The following is a 15174-nucleotide window of genomic DNA, read 5'->3' on the forward strand; positions in this document are numbered from 1 at the left end:
GAACAGAAACATTTCAACATCAGAGCTAGTTAAGAGCTGCCTAGCAAAAAACCTAAAAAACCAAAAGCAGAGCTGCTTAGCAAGGGGTGGGTTGGGTGGGGGAAGAACATTCTACTATGACTCCAAATGCAATGGTGTAACTGAGATAATTGTGTGTCATCAATGAAAACAAAGATGCCAGGACAGGGAGACCATCTAGGAAGGAGAAATGTGATGAGTTCAGTGTAGTATGTGGTGAGACCAGGAGAACAATTAAAATTTAACTACTGGAGTGGACATATTTGGTAGAGTTGAAGATTGAGCAATAGCAGTCAGATAAACAGCTGTCCTCAGTGGTTCTGGTTGAAGCTGTGAGAAAGGTTCATGGAGCCAAAGGAGAGGACATGGTGATCAAAGCAGAGGATTCACAACTGACCCTTGTACTGTGATGACAGCTGAGATGGAAGAGGGAAAATGAAGGTCAGAGAATAAAAAAGAAATGAGGAGCTATCCAAAGAAACTAAGTCTCAAAGAAGTAGGAAAAATTGAATCTAGCACAGTGCCTGGCCCAAGAAGGAGCATTCAGTGAATTCATGGATGGTGGATAACTGCATCATTATCACAGGAACCAAGGTGGGAGAAAGTTTAAATAACAAGGCAATGATTATCAGAGAAAAATGCTACAGGGAAAAAGTGTGATTTTAAAAACTAAAAGACAGCCATTATCTATGGATCTTCATGAGAAGATTTAGAGGCACTCTTCTGAAATATAAGTGGCATTGACACTCACAGCAAAAAGTGGGAGGGGCTCCCCTGGTGGTCCAGTGGTTAAGACTCCATGCTTCCACTGCAGGGAGAACACATGCCAAAGAGGGCAGAGTAATGCACAGGAATAGCAACAGAAGATGTGCCACTGACTTGATAGTTATTTGGTTCCTATCCCTTCATCAAGTTGGATTCTTCCTCAACTCTCTCAGTCACTCAGGAAATATCTTTTCTATCTGGACCCCAGATTCAGTCTAAGCTATCAAGCCAAAGGTCATCTCTTTCCAGCCATCTCTGTGTACTAACTTTTTACTTTCCCTAAATTCCCTCCAATTACTTTACCAACAAATGTCCACCTAGTCAAAGCTATGGTTTTTTCCAGTAGTCATGTATGGATGGGAGAGTTGGACTGTAAAGAAAGCTGAGCACCGAAGAATTGATGCTTTTGAACTGTGGTGTTGGAGAGGACTCTTGAGAGTCCCTTGGACTGCAAGGAGATCCAACCAGTCCATCCTAAAGGAAATCAGTCCTGGATATTCATTGGAAGGACTGATGCTAAAGCTGAAACTCCAATATTTTGGCCACTTGATGCGAAGAACCGACTCATTGAAAAAGACCCTCATGCTGGGAAAGATTGAAGGCGGGAGAAGGGGATGACAGAGGATGAGATGGTTGGATGGCATCACTGACATGATGGACATGAGTTTGGGTAAGCTCCGGGAGTTGGTGACGGACAGGGAAGCCTGGTGTGCTGCAGTCCATGGGGTCCCAAAGTCCATGGGGACACGACTGAGTGACTGGACCGAATTCCCTCCCAAGTTAAAAAAATAGTCTTTGGCAAAAGTATTCTCGTGAATTTTTCTATCTGTTCTTATTCTTTTCCTCTTTTACTCTCTAACCACCTTCTTCCTGCTTTTTACCCCCAACTCAGATCTAAAAACAGGTAATATATTTACAAAGTTCAAAAGTCAAAGCTGTAAGGAGTCTCAGCCCCACTTCTGACCTCATCCCCCTTGGTTCCTCTTGCCTCTTGTGGGCAATTTTTGGTTTATTTGCCCTTTCAGTAGTCCTTTTTGCAAAACTAAGAATATATGTGTGCGTGTACTTATTATCTCCCCTGTTCTTATACATAAGGTAGCATAGTGGTTACACTGTTGTAGACCTTAGTTTTGTAACCTACAAGTAACATTCCTCCTTATCAGTACTGCCCACTAAAGAAAAGTGCACAACATAAAAGTTGTGAGTTATGTTTTATTTGAGAACCTTACTGAGAGAGGACTATAGCTGAGGAGCCAGCCACTCAGAAAGCTCTAAGGAATTGTTCTGAAGAGGTGAGGGAGGGGCCAGGATATATAGGAGCTTTTGCAAAAAAAGTAGTTGAACATCAAAAGATTACTGCTAATCACAAAAAATCCAGTTACCTCCAGTTAATGATTTTAGTGCTCTTCTGTGTATGGGAAGATGCACTGGTTGTTGAAATTGTTCCTTTGATAGGCATCTTAACTATCTAGAGCCATTATCTTGTTTTTCTCCATCTGAATTTCTCTGAGGGTCACCTTGGGGTGAGGGTTGGGGGCTGCAGTCCCTGACGGCTTAATGGTGGGCAACATTGTTGTTTACTGAGATGGCAATCCACATTTTTTGTCCACAGTACGGCAAGATGGATCTTTGGTTTTTGCTATGTGAATGTTGTTTCTCTGCCCATCTTTGATCTTCTTCCCCCATCTTTAATGCTTTACATAATCATCTTGTTTAGACTTTCTAACTGCCTGAAGGGCCATATATATTTTGAAAAATGCTGCTGCTGCTGCTGCTGCTAAGTTACTTCAGTCGTGTCCGACTCTGTGTGACCCCATAGACGGCAGCCCAGCAGGCCCCCCGTCCCTGGGATTCTCCAGGCAAGAACACTGGAGTGGGTTGCCACCTCCTTCTCCAATGCATGAAAGTGAAAAGTGAAATGGAAGTTGCTCAGTCGTGTCCGACTCTTCACGACCCCATGGACTGCAACCCACCAGGTTCCTCCATCCATGGGATTCTCCAGGCAAGAGTACTGGAGTGGGGTGCCATTGGTACCCACAAGTAATTTTGATAGGCCTCTCTCTTTGTAATAATGGTTAAGACACAGCCATTTAAACCCCAGCTCTACCACTTATTTGCTATGATAATGCTGGTCTTCAGGGAAAGGAAGCTCAGAGTTACTCTTCTCCTCCCCTACTTCCCTGGATAATCCTGCATGTGTTCTGTTGATGGTGATGCCACTCTCATCCCTAAGCTCTCTCGAGGTGGGAAGATGTCAATAGATAAAGAGGGAGGATAACATCTGAGAGGGACTAAGTGACTTTCCCCACAAGCCCAAAGCAACTAGCTGACTGCTGTTTAACTCAGCCCCAGCACCACTCGGGTTTATGCAACACGTTTCCTCATTAAATGGGCTTCCCTGGTGGCTCAGCTGGTAAAGAATCTGCCTGCAATGCAGGAGACCTGGGTTCGATCCCTGGGTTGGGAAGATTCCCTGGAGAAGGAAAAGGCTACCCATTCCAGTATTTTGGTCTGGAGAATTCCATGGACTATACATGGACTGCCACTCTTTGGTGGCAAAGAGTCGGATATGACTGAGCGACTTTCACTTTCATTTGTGGCATGTACCCCTACAAAATAAGCTTGAGAGTATATATATTTTAACTATTGGATTTTAACAACAGCATATGTATTGCCTACCAGTGCCCACCATTTGAAGTACCTACTCTGTGCCCACTTGTGAGCCTACAGTGTACTTATTATGTATTTGTGTGCATGGATTGTATTTATTGTGCATAGCCCCCTCTTTATATTATTGACCAGAGCCTAGATAACCAAATGGAGGTCCATAAAAAGCACTGGAGAAATGGATATATAACTGGATGGGCAAATAATTACCAGATAATGGTTGAATACATTGGTTCAACGATAGATATATTACATTTCTGAATAACAGAAATACCATGAAGCTTTTCTTATTGTCTCTGGGATATGGCCTGGATGTTCTCAGAAATCTGGCTTTATTAGTTTCCAACTGCTTCTGCAATAAATTATCACACTCAGCTGGTAAATAATCCGCCTGCAATGAGGGAGACCTGGGTTCGATCCTTGCATTGGGAAGATCTGCTGGAGAATGGATAGACTACTCAATCCAGTATTCTTGGGCTTCCCTGTGGCTCAGCTGGTAAAGAATCCACCTGCAATGCAGGAGACCTGGGTTTGATCCCTGGGTTGGAAAGATCCCCTGGAGAAGGAAAAGGCTACCCAATCCAGTATTCTGGTCTGGAGAATTCCATGGACTATATAGTCCATGGGGCCGCACAGAGTCAGACACGACTGAATGACTTTGACTTGACTTTCCTCATTAAATAAAACCTGAATATGAACATCAGATGAAAAGTTAAGTCAGAAACTGCTGTGCTCTTATCTGTTTACAATGCATACCACTGATGTTCTTAAAGCTCCCTAGGAGCCTCAGTGGGCAGAGACCCTGGTTACTATTTCAACACAAAACATGGGGGGAGGGGGAAGGGAGTAAATATTGTAGAATGTTTTTATTCCAAAGCCAATCAAGGAGAGTATGTGAAAAGAGGAATTACAGGAAAGACTAAGATCTGATAAAGAATTAATAGAATGAAGCACTGGATTATTTCATTCAGTCAGAAACATTTATTAAATGTAATGATCACATTAGTTCAGTTCAGTCCCTCAGTCATGTCCGACTCTTTGCAACCCCATGAATTGCAGCATGCCAGGCCTCCCTGTCCATCACCATCTCCCGGAGTTCACTCAGGTTCATGTCCATCGAGTTGGTGATGCCATCCAGCCATCTCATCCTCTGTCGTCCCCTTCTCCTCCTGCCTCCAATCCCTCCCAGCATCAGAGTCTTTTCCAATGAGTCAACTCTTCACATGAGGTGACCAAAGTACCGGCAGTTTCAGCTTTAGCATCATTCCTTCCAAAGAAATCCCAGGGCTGATCTCCTTCAGAATGGACTGGTTGGATCTCCTTGCAGTCCATGGGACTGTCAAGAGTCTTCTCCAGCACCACAGTTCAAAAGCATCAATTCTTTGTCACTCAGCCTTCTTTACAGTCCAACTCTCACATCCATACATGACCACAGGAAAAACCATAGCCTTGACTAGACGGACCTTAGTCAGCAAAGTAATGTCTGCTTTTGAATATACTATCTAGGTTGGTTATAACTTTTCTTCCAAGGAGTAAGCGTCTTTTAATTTCATGGCTGCAATCACCATTTGCAGTGATTTTGGAGCCCCCAAAATAAAAGTCTGACACTGTTTCCCCATCTATTTCCCATGAAGTGATGGGACCGGATGCCATGATCTTCGTTTTCCGAATGTTGAGCTTTAAGCCAACTTTTTCACTCTCCTCTTTCACTTTCATCAAGAGGCTTTTTAGCTCCTCTTCACTTTCTGCCATAAGGGTGGTGTCATCTGCATATCTGAGGTTATTGATATTTCTCCCGGCAATCTTGATTCCAGCTTGTGTTTCTTCCAGCCCAGCGTTTCTCATGATGTACTCTGCATATAAGTTAAATAAGCAGGGTGACAATAGACAGCCTTGATGTACTCCTTTTCCTATTTGGAACCAGTCTGTTGTTCCATGTCCAGTTCTAACTGTTGCTTCCTGACCTGCATACAGATTTCTCAAGAGGCGAACTAAAATGGACTGGAATGGGTGAATTTAACTCAGATGACTATTATATCTACTACTGCAGGCAGGAATCCCTCAGAAGAAATGGAGTAGCCATCATGGTCAACAATAGAGTCCAAAATGCAGTACTTGGATGCAATCTCAAAGATGACAGAATGATCTCTGTTCGTCTTCAAGGCAAACCATTCAATATCACAGTTATCCAAGTCTATGCCCCAACCAGTAACGCTGAGAAGCTGAAGTTGAATGGTTTTATGAAGACCTACAAGACCTTTTAGAACTAACACCCAAAAAAGATGTCCTTTTCATTCTAGGGGACTGGAATGCAAAAGTAGGAAGTCAAGAAACACCTGGAGTCACAGGCAAATTTGGCCTTGGAATGTGGAATGAAGCAGGGCAAAGACTAATAGAGTTTTGCCAAGAAAATGCACTGGTCATAGCAAACACCCTCTTCCAACAACACAAGAGAAGACTCTACACATGGACATCACCAGATGGTCAACACCAAAATCAGACTGATTATATTCTTTGCAACCAGAGATGGAGAAGCTCTATACAGTCAACAAAAACAAGACTAGGAGCTGACTGTGACTCAGATCATGAACTCCTTATTACCAAATTCAGACTTAAATTGAAGAAAGTAGGGGAAACCGCTAGACTATTCAGGTACGACCTAAATCAAATCCCTTATGATTATACAGTGGAAGTGAGAAATAGATTTAAGGGCCTAGATCTGATAGAGTGCCTGATGAACTATGGAATGAGGTTCGTGACATTGTACTGGAGACAGGGATCAAGACCATCCCCATGGAAAAGAAATGCAAAAAAGCACAATGGCTGTCTGGGGAGGCCTTACAAATAGCTGTGAAAAGAAGAGAGGTGAAAAGCAAAGGAGAAAAGGAAAGATATAAGCATCTGAATGCAGAGTTCCAAAGAATAGCAAGAAGAGATAAGAAAGCCTTCTTCAGTGATCAATGCAAAGAAATAGAGGAAAACAACAGAATGGGAAAGACTAGAGATCTCAAGAAAATTAGAGACAGCAAGGGAACATTTCATGCAAAGATGGGCTCGATAAGGGACAGAAATGGTATGGACCTAACAGAAGCAGAAGATATTAAGAAGAGGTGGCAAGAATACACAGAAGAACTGTACAAAAATGATCTTCACGACCTAGATAATCATGATTGTGTGATCACTAACCTAGAGCCAGACATCCTGGAATGTGAAGTCAAGTGGGCCTTAGAAAGCATCACTACGAACAAAGCTAGTGGAGGTGATGGAATTCCAGTTGAGCTGTTTCAAATCCTGAAAGATGGTGCTGTGAAAGTGCTGCACTCAATATGTCAGCAAATTTGGAAAACTCAGCAGTGGCCACACGACTGGAAAAGGTCATTTTACATTCCAATCCCAAAGAAAGGCAATGCCAAAGAATGCTCAAACTACTGCACAATTGCACTCATCTCACATGCTAGTAAAGTAATGCTCAAAATTCTCCAAGCCAGGCTTCAGCAATACGTGAACCGTGAACTTCCTGATGTTCAAGCTGGTTTTAGAAATGGCAGAGGAACCAGAGATCAAATTGCCAACATCCGCTGGATCATGGAAAAAGCAAGAGAGTTCCAATGATCATATTACTGGACCCTAATGGCTTCTCTTGTGGCTCAGTTGGTAAAGAATCTGCTTGCAATGTGGGAGACCTGGGTTTGATACCTGGGTTGGGAAGATCCCCTGGAGAAGGGAAAGGCTACCCACTCCAGTATTCTGGCCTGGAGAATTCCATGGACTGTATAGTCCATGGGGTCGCAAAGAGTTGGACACAATTGAGCGACTTTCACTTTCCCTGGACCCTAAGCTACTCTCTATGAATACAAAGGTTTCTAAGCCTTGATTTTAGTGCTTGAGGAGCTAATAGTCTAGGACAAAGCTTCTCCAACTTTAAGGTGTGTATGAAGTATGTTAGTCACTTAGTTGTGTTTGACTCTTTGTGACTCCCTGGATTGTATCCCACCAGGCTCCTCTGTCCATGGAATTCTCCAGGCAAGAGTACTAAAGTGGGTAGCCATTCTCTTCTCCAGGGGATCATCTCCCCTCCTCAAACACTCTACCAAAAAAGAAACCCAAAACCATTTTCACAAAAAAGTTTTCATTACTAAAATTAAAATGAAATTTGAGTTTTTAAGATTATACTTTTAAAGGGTGAAATATTTTCTAGAATGGATTTTGAAGGAGAATCATACCCTAATTACAATATCTTCTCTTCCTATGGAAAACAGAGTTAAAAATGAGAAAAAAAAATTTAAACTCAACACAGCAAGAATTATCCAATAAGCAGGAAGAAATTTTTGCTGCTGTCTTGTGCAGTTCTGTTTTTTTCCCCTAATGCTCTAAATGTACATGTAGAAGCTTTATACATAGAAATAATAATAATAAATGTTATTTTAAAAACTCACCAATCTGAAGTTTCTCTGATTTATGGGCTGGGAGAGGGAGAAGCTAGATAGAAAGGCTGGTAAATTTGGTAGTAATTTAAAAATAAGGTCTACTTGAATAAATCTGAAAGTATGTCACAATTTGCTATTTTCTCAAATATGGAAGAAAAACATGCCTAATCTTAGTAAGTATTCAATCATAACAAAATGTATCTTTTAACAAAGGGAACATGATACTGGAAATTCCTCAGATTAAAATAAGTTTTCTACTTCCTCTGCATTTCTCCAGAGAGCTTTGTACACACAACATGGCATACAGTTCATTTCTCACTAATATAAGACAGATTAGACCACTGTATTTTACTCTTATCATTAAAAAAGTTGTGTCATGATCAAATTTTGGTACACATATGAATAAATTTATACTATAGAAGTGCTCTTCAAAAATTAGTGTTAAATCAACTTCATTTTGACAATATTTATTACAAATCACATTTTATAAACACTAGATAAATTACATACAAAAGCTAGACATAAATATATAGAAGTAAAAAGCAGTACTATTGACACAAGAGAAATAAGCTAATATAATGTCAAACATCTATAAGCTTAATAAAATTACTGTTTTCATTGCTAATACATTTGCATGAATCCAAAAGCTATTCAGAAATAAAATGTATAATACTAATCATAATCAAGGTTTAAGGTGATAGAAACAACAACATAGTACTACTTATTTTTAAAAATCTTTTCAAACATTCAGAAGCAAAAACAGTCCTAAAAGACAAACTAAATCTGGGTAAAAGCTCTTACCTAACTGAAGAGTATAAAATTTTAGGCTTTGGTTAATAGACACTAAATTTAGTGGAAATTTTTAAATTAGCATCTGCCTTATATGTAATATTCCTGAGTTTTTGCTAAAATACCATAGATAAAGAACTCAGTCTATAGCGTTGCATAACATTGTACTATATTTTTGGAAGACAAAAAGTATTATGATTTTTAAAACTGTGAATAATGAGATTTAATAATATAATTATGATCAGAAAGAATATGCTTAATTTAGCTTATCTATGAGAAAAATTAATGCCCTCTGACTGCTATTTGGCAAAGCTCATTTGTAAATTATGATCAAAATTATATTAAATCCATCACTGATTTTTATTTGCATCTTATAAAATCATTTTGATTTTAGTGAGAGGTTATGTAATATAGAATGCTCTTGTAAAAAGACTGAAATGATATGATGCTAATACAAGGTGAGGCACAGGGTAGGTGGTCAACATTACTTATTAGTTTAAAGTGAAAAGTCTTTTAATGTATTATTTCTGAACATTGGACATACAATACAGTAGTTGTAAATGAATCTGAAAATATCCACAAAGAGTTCAAACATGAAAATAAATTGTTGGTTACAATTTTAAGAGGAATTTTTACAAGTGATTTTTTTCAGTCTTAGTTTTATCAAAATAGAATTAAATTTAAAAATAGACCTATGAAAGCTAACTTCCAATTAGCTACTCTGTATGGAGAAGGAAATGGCAACCCACTCCAGCATTCTTGCTTGGGAAATGCCATGGATGGAGGAACCTGGCAGGCTATCGTCTATGGGGTTGCAAGGGTCAGACACAACTGAGCAACTAAGCACACAGCACATGATGTAGATGGCAGGTTCAGTCCCTTCTCACAAGATCAACCTATCAAAATCTTCTGATTACGTTACAACAACCCTCTCAAATCAGTTTTCCCTGGGCACTGAATCGATGCACCTAAGGACTGGTCCAAGAATGTGGATTTTTAAATAAGTAGCTCCCTCCTGCCCCCTGGTAAATTATTACGTCCAGGTTGATTTGGAAAATAATGCTTTAAAGCAACCAAAATAATTTTTATCAGACTTGAACATTGATTGATAGAAATTTATCTAGCATCTTAACAATCTGCATAATTCATCAAGATGCTTAAGTATTTCTTACGTAAAAATGCTGCAAGGTTTTGTTTTAATTCTAATAGCTCATAAGAGTTGATAAAACAGTAATCACCTTTGTGAACTGCTGGTGATTGGGCTTCTATAGTTTCATTATTCCATATACCTTTTCCTACCAGGAAGCAGAAAAGTCATCTAACAGTTTTATTAAAAAACTAAACAATGTGGAATATATTCAAATAAGCATACAACTGTTTAGTCTTTAAACAGTTATACCAACATGTTACTTGCAAAACTGGTTATCAAATACCTATTAATTAAAAAATTCAATTTACAAAGTATTATGTCAACTCTGTATACAAAATCTCATTTTCCATATTATGGAACTAGGAAGCAAATATTTAACTGGATATGTATACATGAAAAATGTACACAGGTTCATTTTAACTGATCAGCTATTAAGAAATCCTTCTAAATTAAAAAAGAAAATGGAAGATATTCTCAAACAAGTATTATAGAGTACTGAGTAAAGTGTAAATTAGAGATTTGAAAGAACGTTTAATTAGGATTAAAAAAATGAACTGCTAATCACTTCTGTTTTCTAATAACAGTATCATATGCAGAGAAAACCTACAATCTCACTGAACTGGGTTAAGTGGGTTTTAAGCTGATTAAAACTATTTAATTTAAAATGAACTCTTTCCAAATCTCATGTAAATGATGCAGCATTCAACAATTTATTTTAAAAATGACTTTAACAATTTTAGCATCAGTTTAAAAAAAAAAGCCATTGCTAACACACAAATTGAAAAGGGCTTAATACGAAGTCCTTGGTTCTGCATTGCACTTCATATTCCCATCTGTATATCAGCAAAATTGTAGAAGCTGTCTACATCTCCAGGTGCCGTCTCCTTGCTTTCTGATACAAATATCTACGTTAAATGTAAGAGGAAAAAAATAATGTATTAGTAATCCCCAAATTCCAAAGCCCACATCCTCCACAAAACAGTCAAAAGCTTGCTATTTAAAAGAAATTCTGGATTTTCTATAGAATTCATGCAGTATAGTTTCAATTAGCTATGATGTAAACGGAGCTCTTTTTAAAGCATTTATGATATAATTAAAGTCTTTGCTTTATAATGCTTTGGTTGTATTTTACTACTCTTGGAATTTCAGTTTTTAAAATATGTAAACCAATATTATGAAAGCTACTGAATAAAGAGATTTATGTAAAGAACTCTTAATTTCTTTTATTTTCTAATAAAAATCTCAATAGACCAAGAAGCAAAACTTGATATTTTTTTTCAAAGCTGCTAAAGATATTTTACTAATTTTAAATTAACTATTTTCCAAACATCAACAAAGCAGTACTCAATAGAACCCTTCAAAAACAGCTTTTATAAATGTCTGCCAGAAATCAGAGGAGACCTGAGTTCTATTTATCTTGATCATAACTAGCTGAATGACGCTGACAATTTAATCAACCTCTCTGGGCTCCATTTCCACATCTGTAAAATGAGAAAGTTGGATTAGATAATCTATAACTCATTCAGATCTAAAAGCTCCAAATCATATAAACATTTTCTCTCTGTTTCCTTTTCTATTCAATCTGATTATATTTGCCCTCTCCCTTAGTACTTGTTGCAATGATCAAATGAGACAAAAGACAAAGTACTTTAAATTGTGCAAATTCAAAGGCCCATAAGCTAAATCAGAGTACAAAACCAAACGTTTCCTCTCAGATATTTATTTAAAAAGTTACGTATACTCATTTAATCATCTTATATGTTTGTTTCTAAGCTATATTAAGTTAAAAATTGAAATTCTTAGACTCATCAACCACATCTAGAAAATACCTACATGTAATGATTTCTAGATATAGCTCAAGTTTCGATGAAGCATTACTGAAGCAAATAAAAGTGAACACTGAGCAATAGGCTTGTCCATTTAAAGTATACAATCTTAGAAATGTAACATTTTCAGCATATCACTATTTTTATTTATTTGCCACACTGTGTGGCTTGTGAGGTCTTAGTTCCCTGACCAGGAATGAAACCTATGCTGCCTACACTGGAAGCACAGATTTTTAACCATTGCACTGCCAGAGAAGTCCCAACATATCACTATTTTTAAAAAAGGAAGAACTTGAAGAGACATTTGGTGAGACATTTGACTTTAGAAACATGTGTGATTGAGATTTTTAACATGTAGACACTTTGTAAATTTTTAAGCTATTAAAATTTCAGTTTGGCAAGGAAAAACCAAAGCTTAGTTCTCAATTGTTTACCAAAGTTTTAAAAATCATGATGTGCTAAAAGTACTATTTAATTGTAATGAAAAGAGAAGGAAATGAAAGGTTTGACTGAAATATAGTCAACAGTATCTTGTACCTTGGTCCCCCTGAATGTCTCGTTGACAATAAGTTGACATCCTTCTACAGCGCCATCTCCATTGAACTCCAAGGCAATAACAGGACCTATAGGCAAAAAGGAAGTGTTGTCTTATCATGAACACAAATCTATTCTCAAATTAATCTTCTTATTCTTCCTTGAAAAATCTACAGCCTTTTCTTTGGGGGTAAGAGAAAAGAAAGAAGAGAGTAGACAGATAGGACACATCACTTCAGCTACTTCTTACTCTAATCATAAAACAAATTAACATAGAGTTTTATCACATGACAAATAGCGTCAGTGCCATTACAGGTCTAGTGTCACATTTTTAAGTGTTGTAAATAGTCTGGCTTTTCTGGCTTTCATTCTTCTATGAAAACTATAAAAAGTCCACCAATTTAGCAATATAAAAAATAGCTGATAAAATGACAAATAAGATCAAAAGCTATTCAAGTCATTTTGCCAGGCAGCCAGTCTTTCTTCCAACTCTCCCACTTACAGCCAAGTTTTGGGCCACCAGTAATGAAGCTAAGCCAAGTAGGAATTGAGGCCAGGTACCAAAAGTCATGATCATCTGAAAGTGTTTTCTTGAATGTACCATAAAACTATATTTTAGAACCAAAGAACAAGCTTTTATTTTTTAATTCTCTGGATAGAACATTTGTGCCTCCTTTTCCATACTTAATTTGATTACTTTTAAACCACCTGTACTTAAAATTCTGGCGTAAAGATTAGTGATTCAGTTTGGGCTGGGATTTAAATGTAGCACTGGCACTACTGGTGTCAAGTTATTGACAAACATGGCCATAAGTGAGCCAAACAAAACAAGCCTTTCAATTCAATTCAATTTTTTCAGTTATATTCCTAATAGATTTGCTCTTTATCTCCCAGTAATGTAGAAGTTCTGACCTCCAGGAAATTACAAATTTCTTGAAAAAAGACATAAATCTATTAAACAATATGGAACAAGGGAGGCTAATGAAGTATTAAGGAATGAAATACTAAGATGAATGTAGACATGTGCCTCAGAACAAGGCACAAGAAGGAGAGAAAAGGGCTTATGACTTAATACAGACAACAAATATAGAAAAGGCAGGCTATGTCACAGTCAACTATACAATTAGATACACTGAACAAGTTTGAGTTTTGGCAGCATCACAGTATGTAGATCAAGATAGGTGCTGAGTAAAGAAGATAACTGAGGAATATTTTCTCAGAAAAAAAAAATGGATGAGTCTATGTCTGAGGCAAGAAATGAGTAAGATCAACCTGGAATGTCCTGTTGAGCCAAAAAACAATCAGGCTATCAAAGACCAATAGGGTTTTATCAAAAGGATATAGGAGCCAGCTTGAAGAGGCTACTAATGGCCAAAGATGATACATAGTGAGATCAGAAGGAATAATGATGGAAACTTATTAAAACATACTGAACACATAAAGTCATGAGCTCAAAACATTCAAAAAAGACACAAACAAAATTCATTGGACACCACTGAACGTTGTGAGGGCACCAACTTTTTACTCTGAAAATGGATGTTTAATGATTTTTCCTTTATTTACTTTGCATTTCTGATATGAAGCATATTTCAAGTTAGTCAAATAGCTCAGTGTAGAAGAAGTTCTGTTAATATCCATTAATAAATGCAGAGGTAGTGACACAATTAGAAAATGATCATTTTGAAACTGTTAATAAAATAACTGGATCAGGCAACAATCATCAATGGCTTTAGCATCCCACAGGGAAGACTGACAGGAAACTACAATAAAAAGATTGTCACCACCTGAGCCTAAGAATCTTAGCATCACTAGAAGTACAACCATCAAACATTATGTGCGTTCTCATTACAGAAAAGAGTACAACCTGTGAAATATTCTTACCCTCCACTCCCCCCCCCAAAACTCCTTAAACCTGAGTGTAAACAAGGCTTTGATTTAACTTCTAATCCACAAGAACTACAGAAGGACAAATTAAACAAACCCATGCATACTATGGGACAATTGACCAGGTTTCTTTTACAAGACAAAGGCATGAAACAAACAGGGGACGGGGAATACCTGTTTCTGGTTAAGAGTGATATAAGATACAAAACAACCATATCCAGTGAGTGAGGAGGCCAATTTTAGATTTGGATCAAATTAATTGTAAAAATACATAAAGAATGTTTTTAGACAATTAGGGAAATTTGAATATGGACTAATCAGTAGATATTAAGAAATTGTTAATCATGTTGGATATGATAATACATACCACTTAGGAGAACATTTGTGTAGTATATAAATTATATCTTTATTTAAAAAGAAAACAGTCATTTTTAACTTCATTTTGTTTAGGACACATATTGAAATGTTTAGGGATGAAATGACAGGACATATCAAAACTTGATTAAAATACTTCAGCAGAAAAGAATATAGATTATTTTTAAAAGTATGGCAAAAAGTTGATAAAACTGGGGTATGGGTACACATGGAGTCATTGGAAGCTACTTTAACAGTAGAGATAGTACATAGAGAAATTTGCAAAAAAGTTTAAAAATGCATTTTAAACTGAATAAATATTGAACTAAAAAGAAAAAGTTGATAATGTACGGTTTCCAGTTTTGCAGAGAATGGAAAGTTTTTCTTTTTTTTAGTTTTTATTTTTTAAATTTTAAAATCCAAGGTAGAATGGAATATGCTTTTATTCAGGATCACTAAAAGATACATATATATATATAGAGAGAGATACATATATACACATAAACACATATATTATATATACACACTATATATATATAAAGTCAGACATTTATTACTGAAAGTTCTTGTATTCTACAAAGACAATAAAATCTGTAATTTGGAAATATAGTTTTGGTAGAATTACCCAAGTACGTAACTTGGTTGCTATCCTTTGAATAGAACATTAAGAACTTCTGATAAGTGACTTAATTTGCCAACAAAGAAACATCAACCAAAAAGGTGGACAAGGATATCAATTTTGATTAACATGTGTGCATTA

General features: G+C 37.1%; 1 protein-coding gene across 2 annotated transcripts in view; it reads right to left on the reverse strand.

Annotated features, from left to right (window-relative positions):
- Nucleotides 1-8328: 8328 nt before the first annotated feature.
- The window catches only part of RP2 (RP2 activator of ARL3 GTPase), a 52708-nt gene continuing 45862 nt past the window's right edge, over nucleotides 8329-15174 (reverse strand). For both annotated transcript variants that reach the window (XM_027962997.3, XM_004022143.6), the window contains 2 exons: nucleotides 12180-12265; nucleotides 8329-10721 (listed from right to left, as the gene is read on the reverse strand). In XM_027962997.3, the coding sequence (XP_027818798.1) occupies nucleotides 10638-10721; nucleotides 12180-12265 (170 nt within the window). In that variant the 3' untranslated portion in view covers nucleotides 8329-10637. The remainder of the gene's footprint in view (nucleotides 10722-12179; nucleotides 12266-15174) is intronic.

Source organism: Ovis aries, chromosome X, assembly GCF_016772045.2.
Source record: "Ovis aries strain OAR_USU_Benz2616 breed Rambouillet chromosome X, ARS-UI_Ramb_v3.0, whole genome shotgun sequence".
Classification (NCBI taxonomy): Eukaryota; Metazoa; Chordata; class Mammalia; order Artiodactyla; family Bovidae; genus Ovis; species Ovis aries.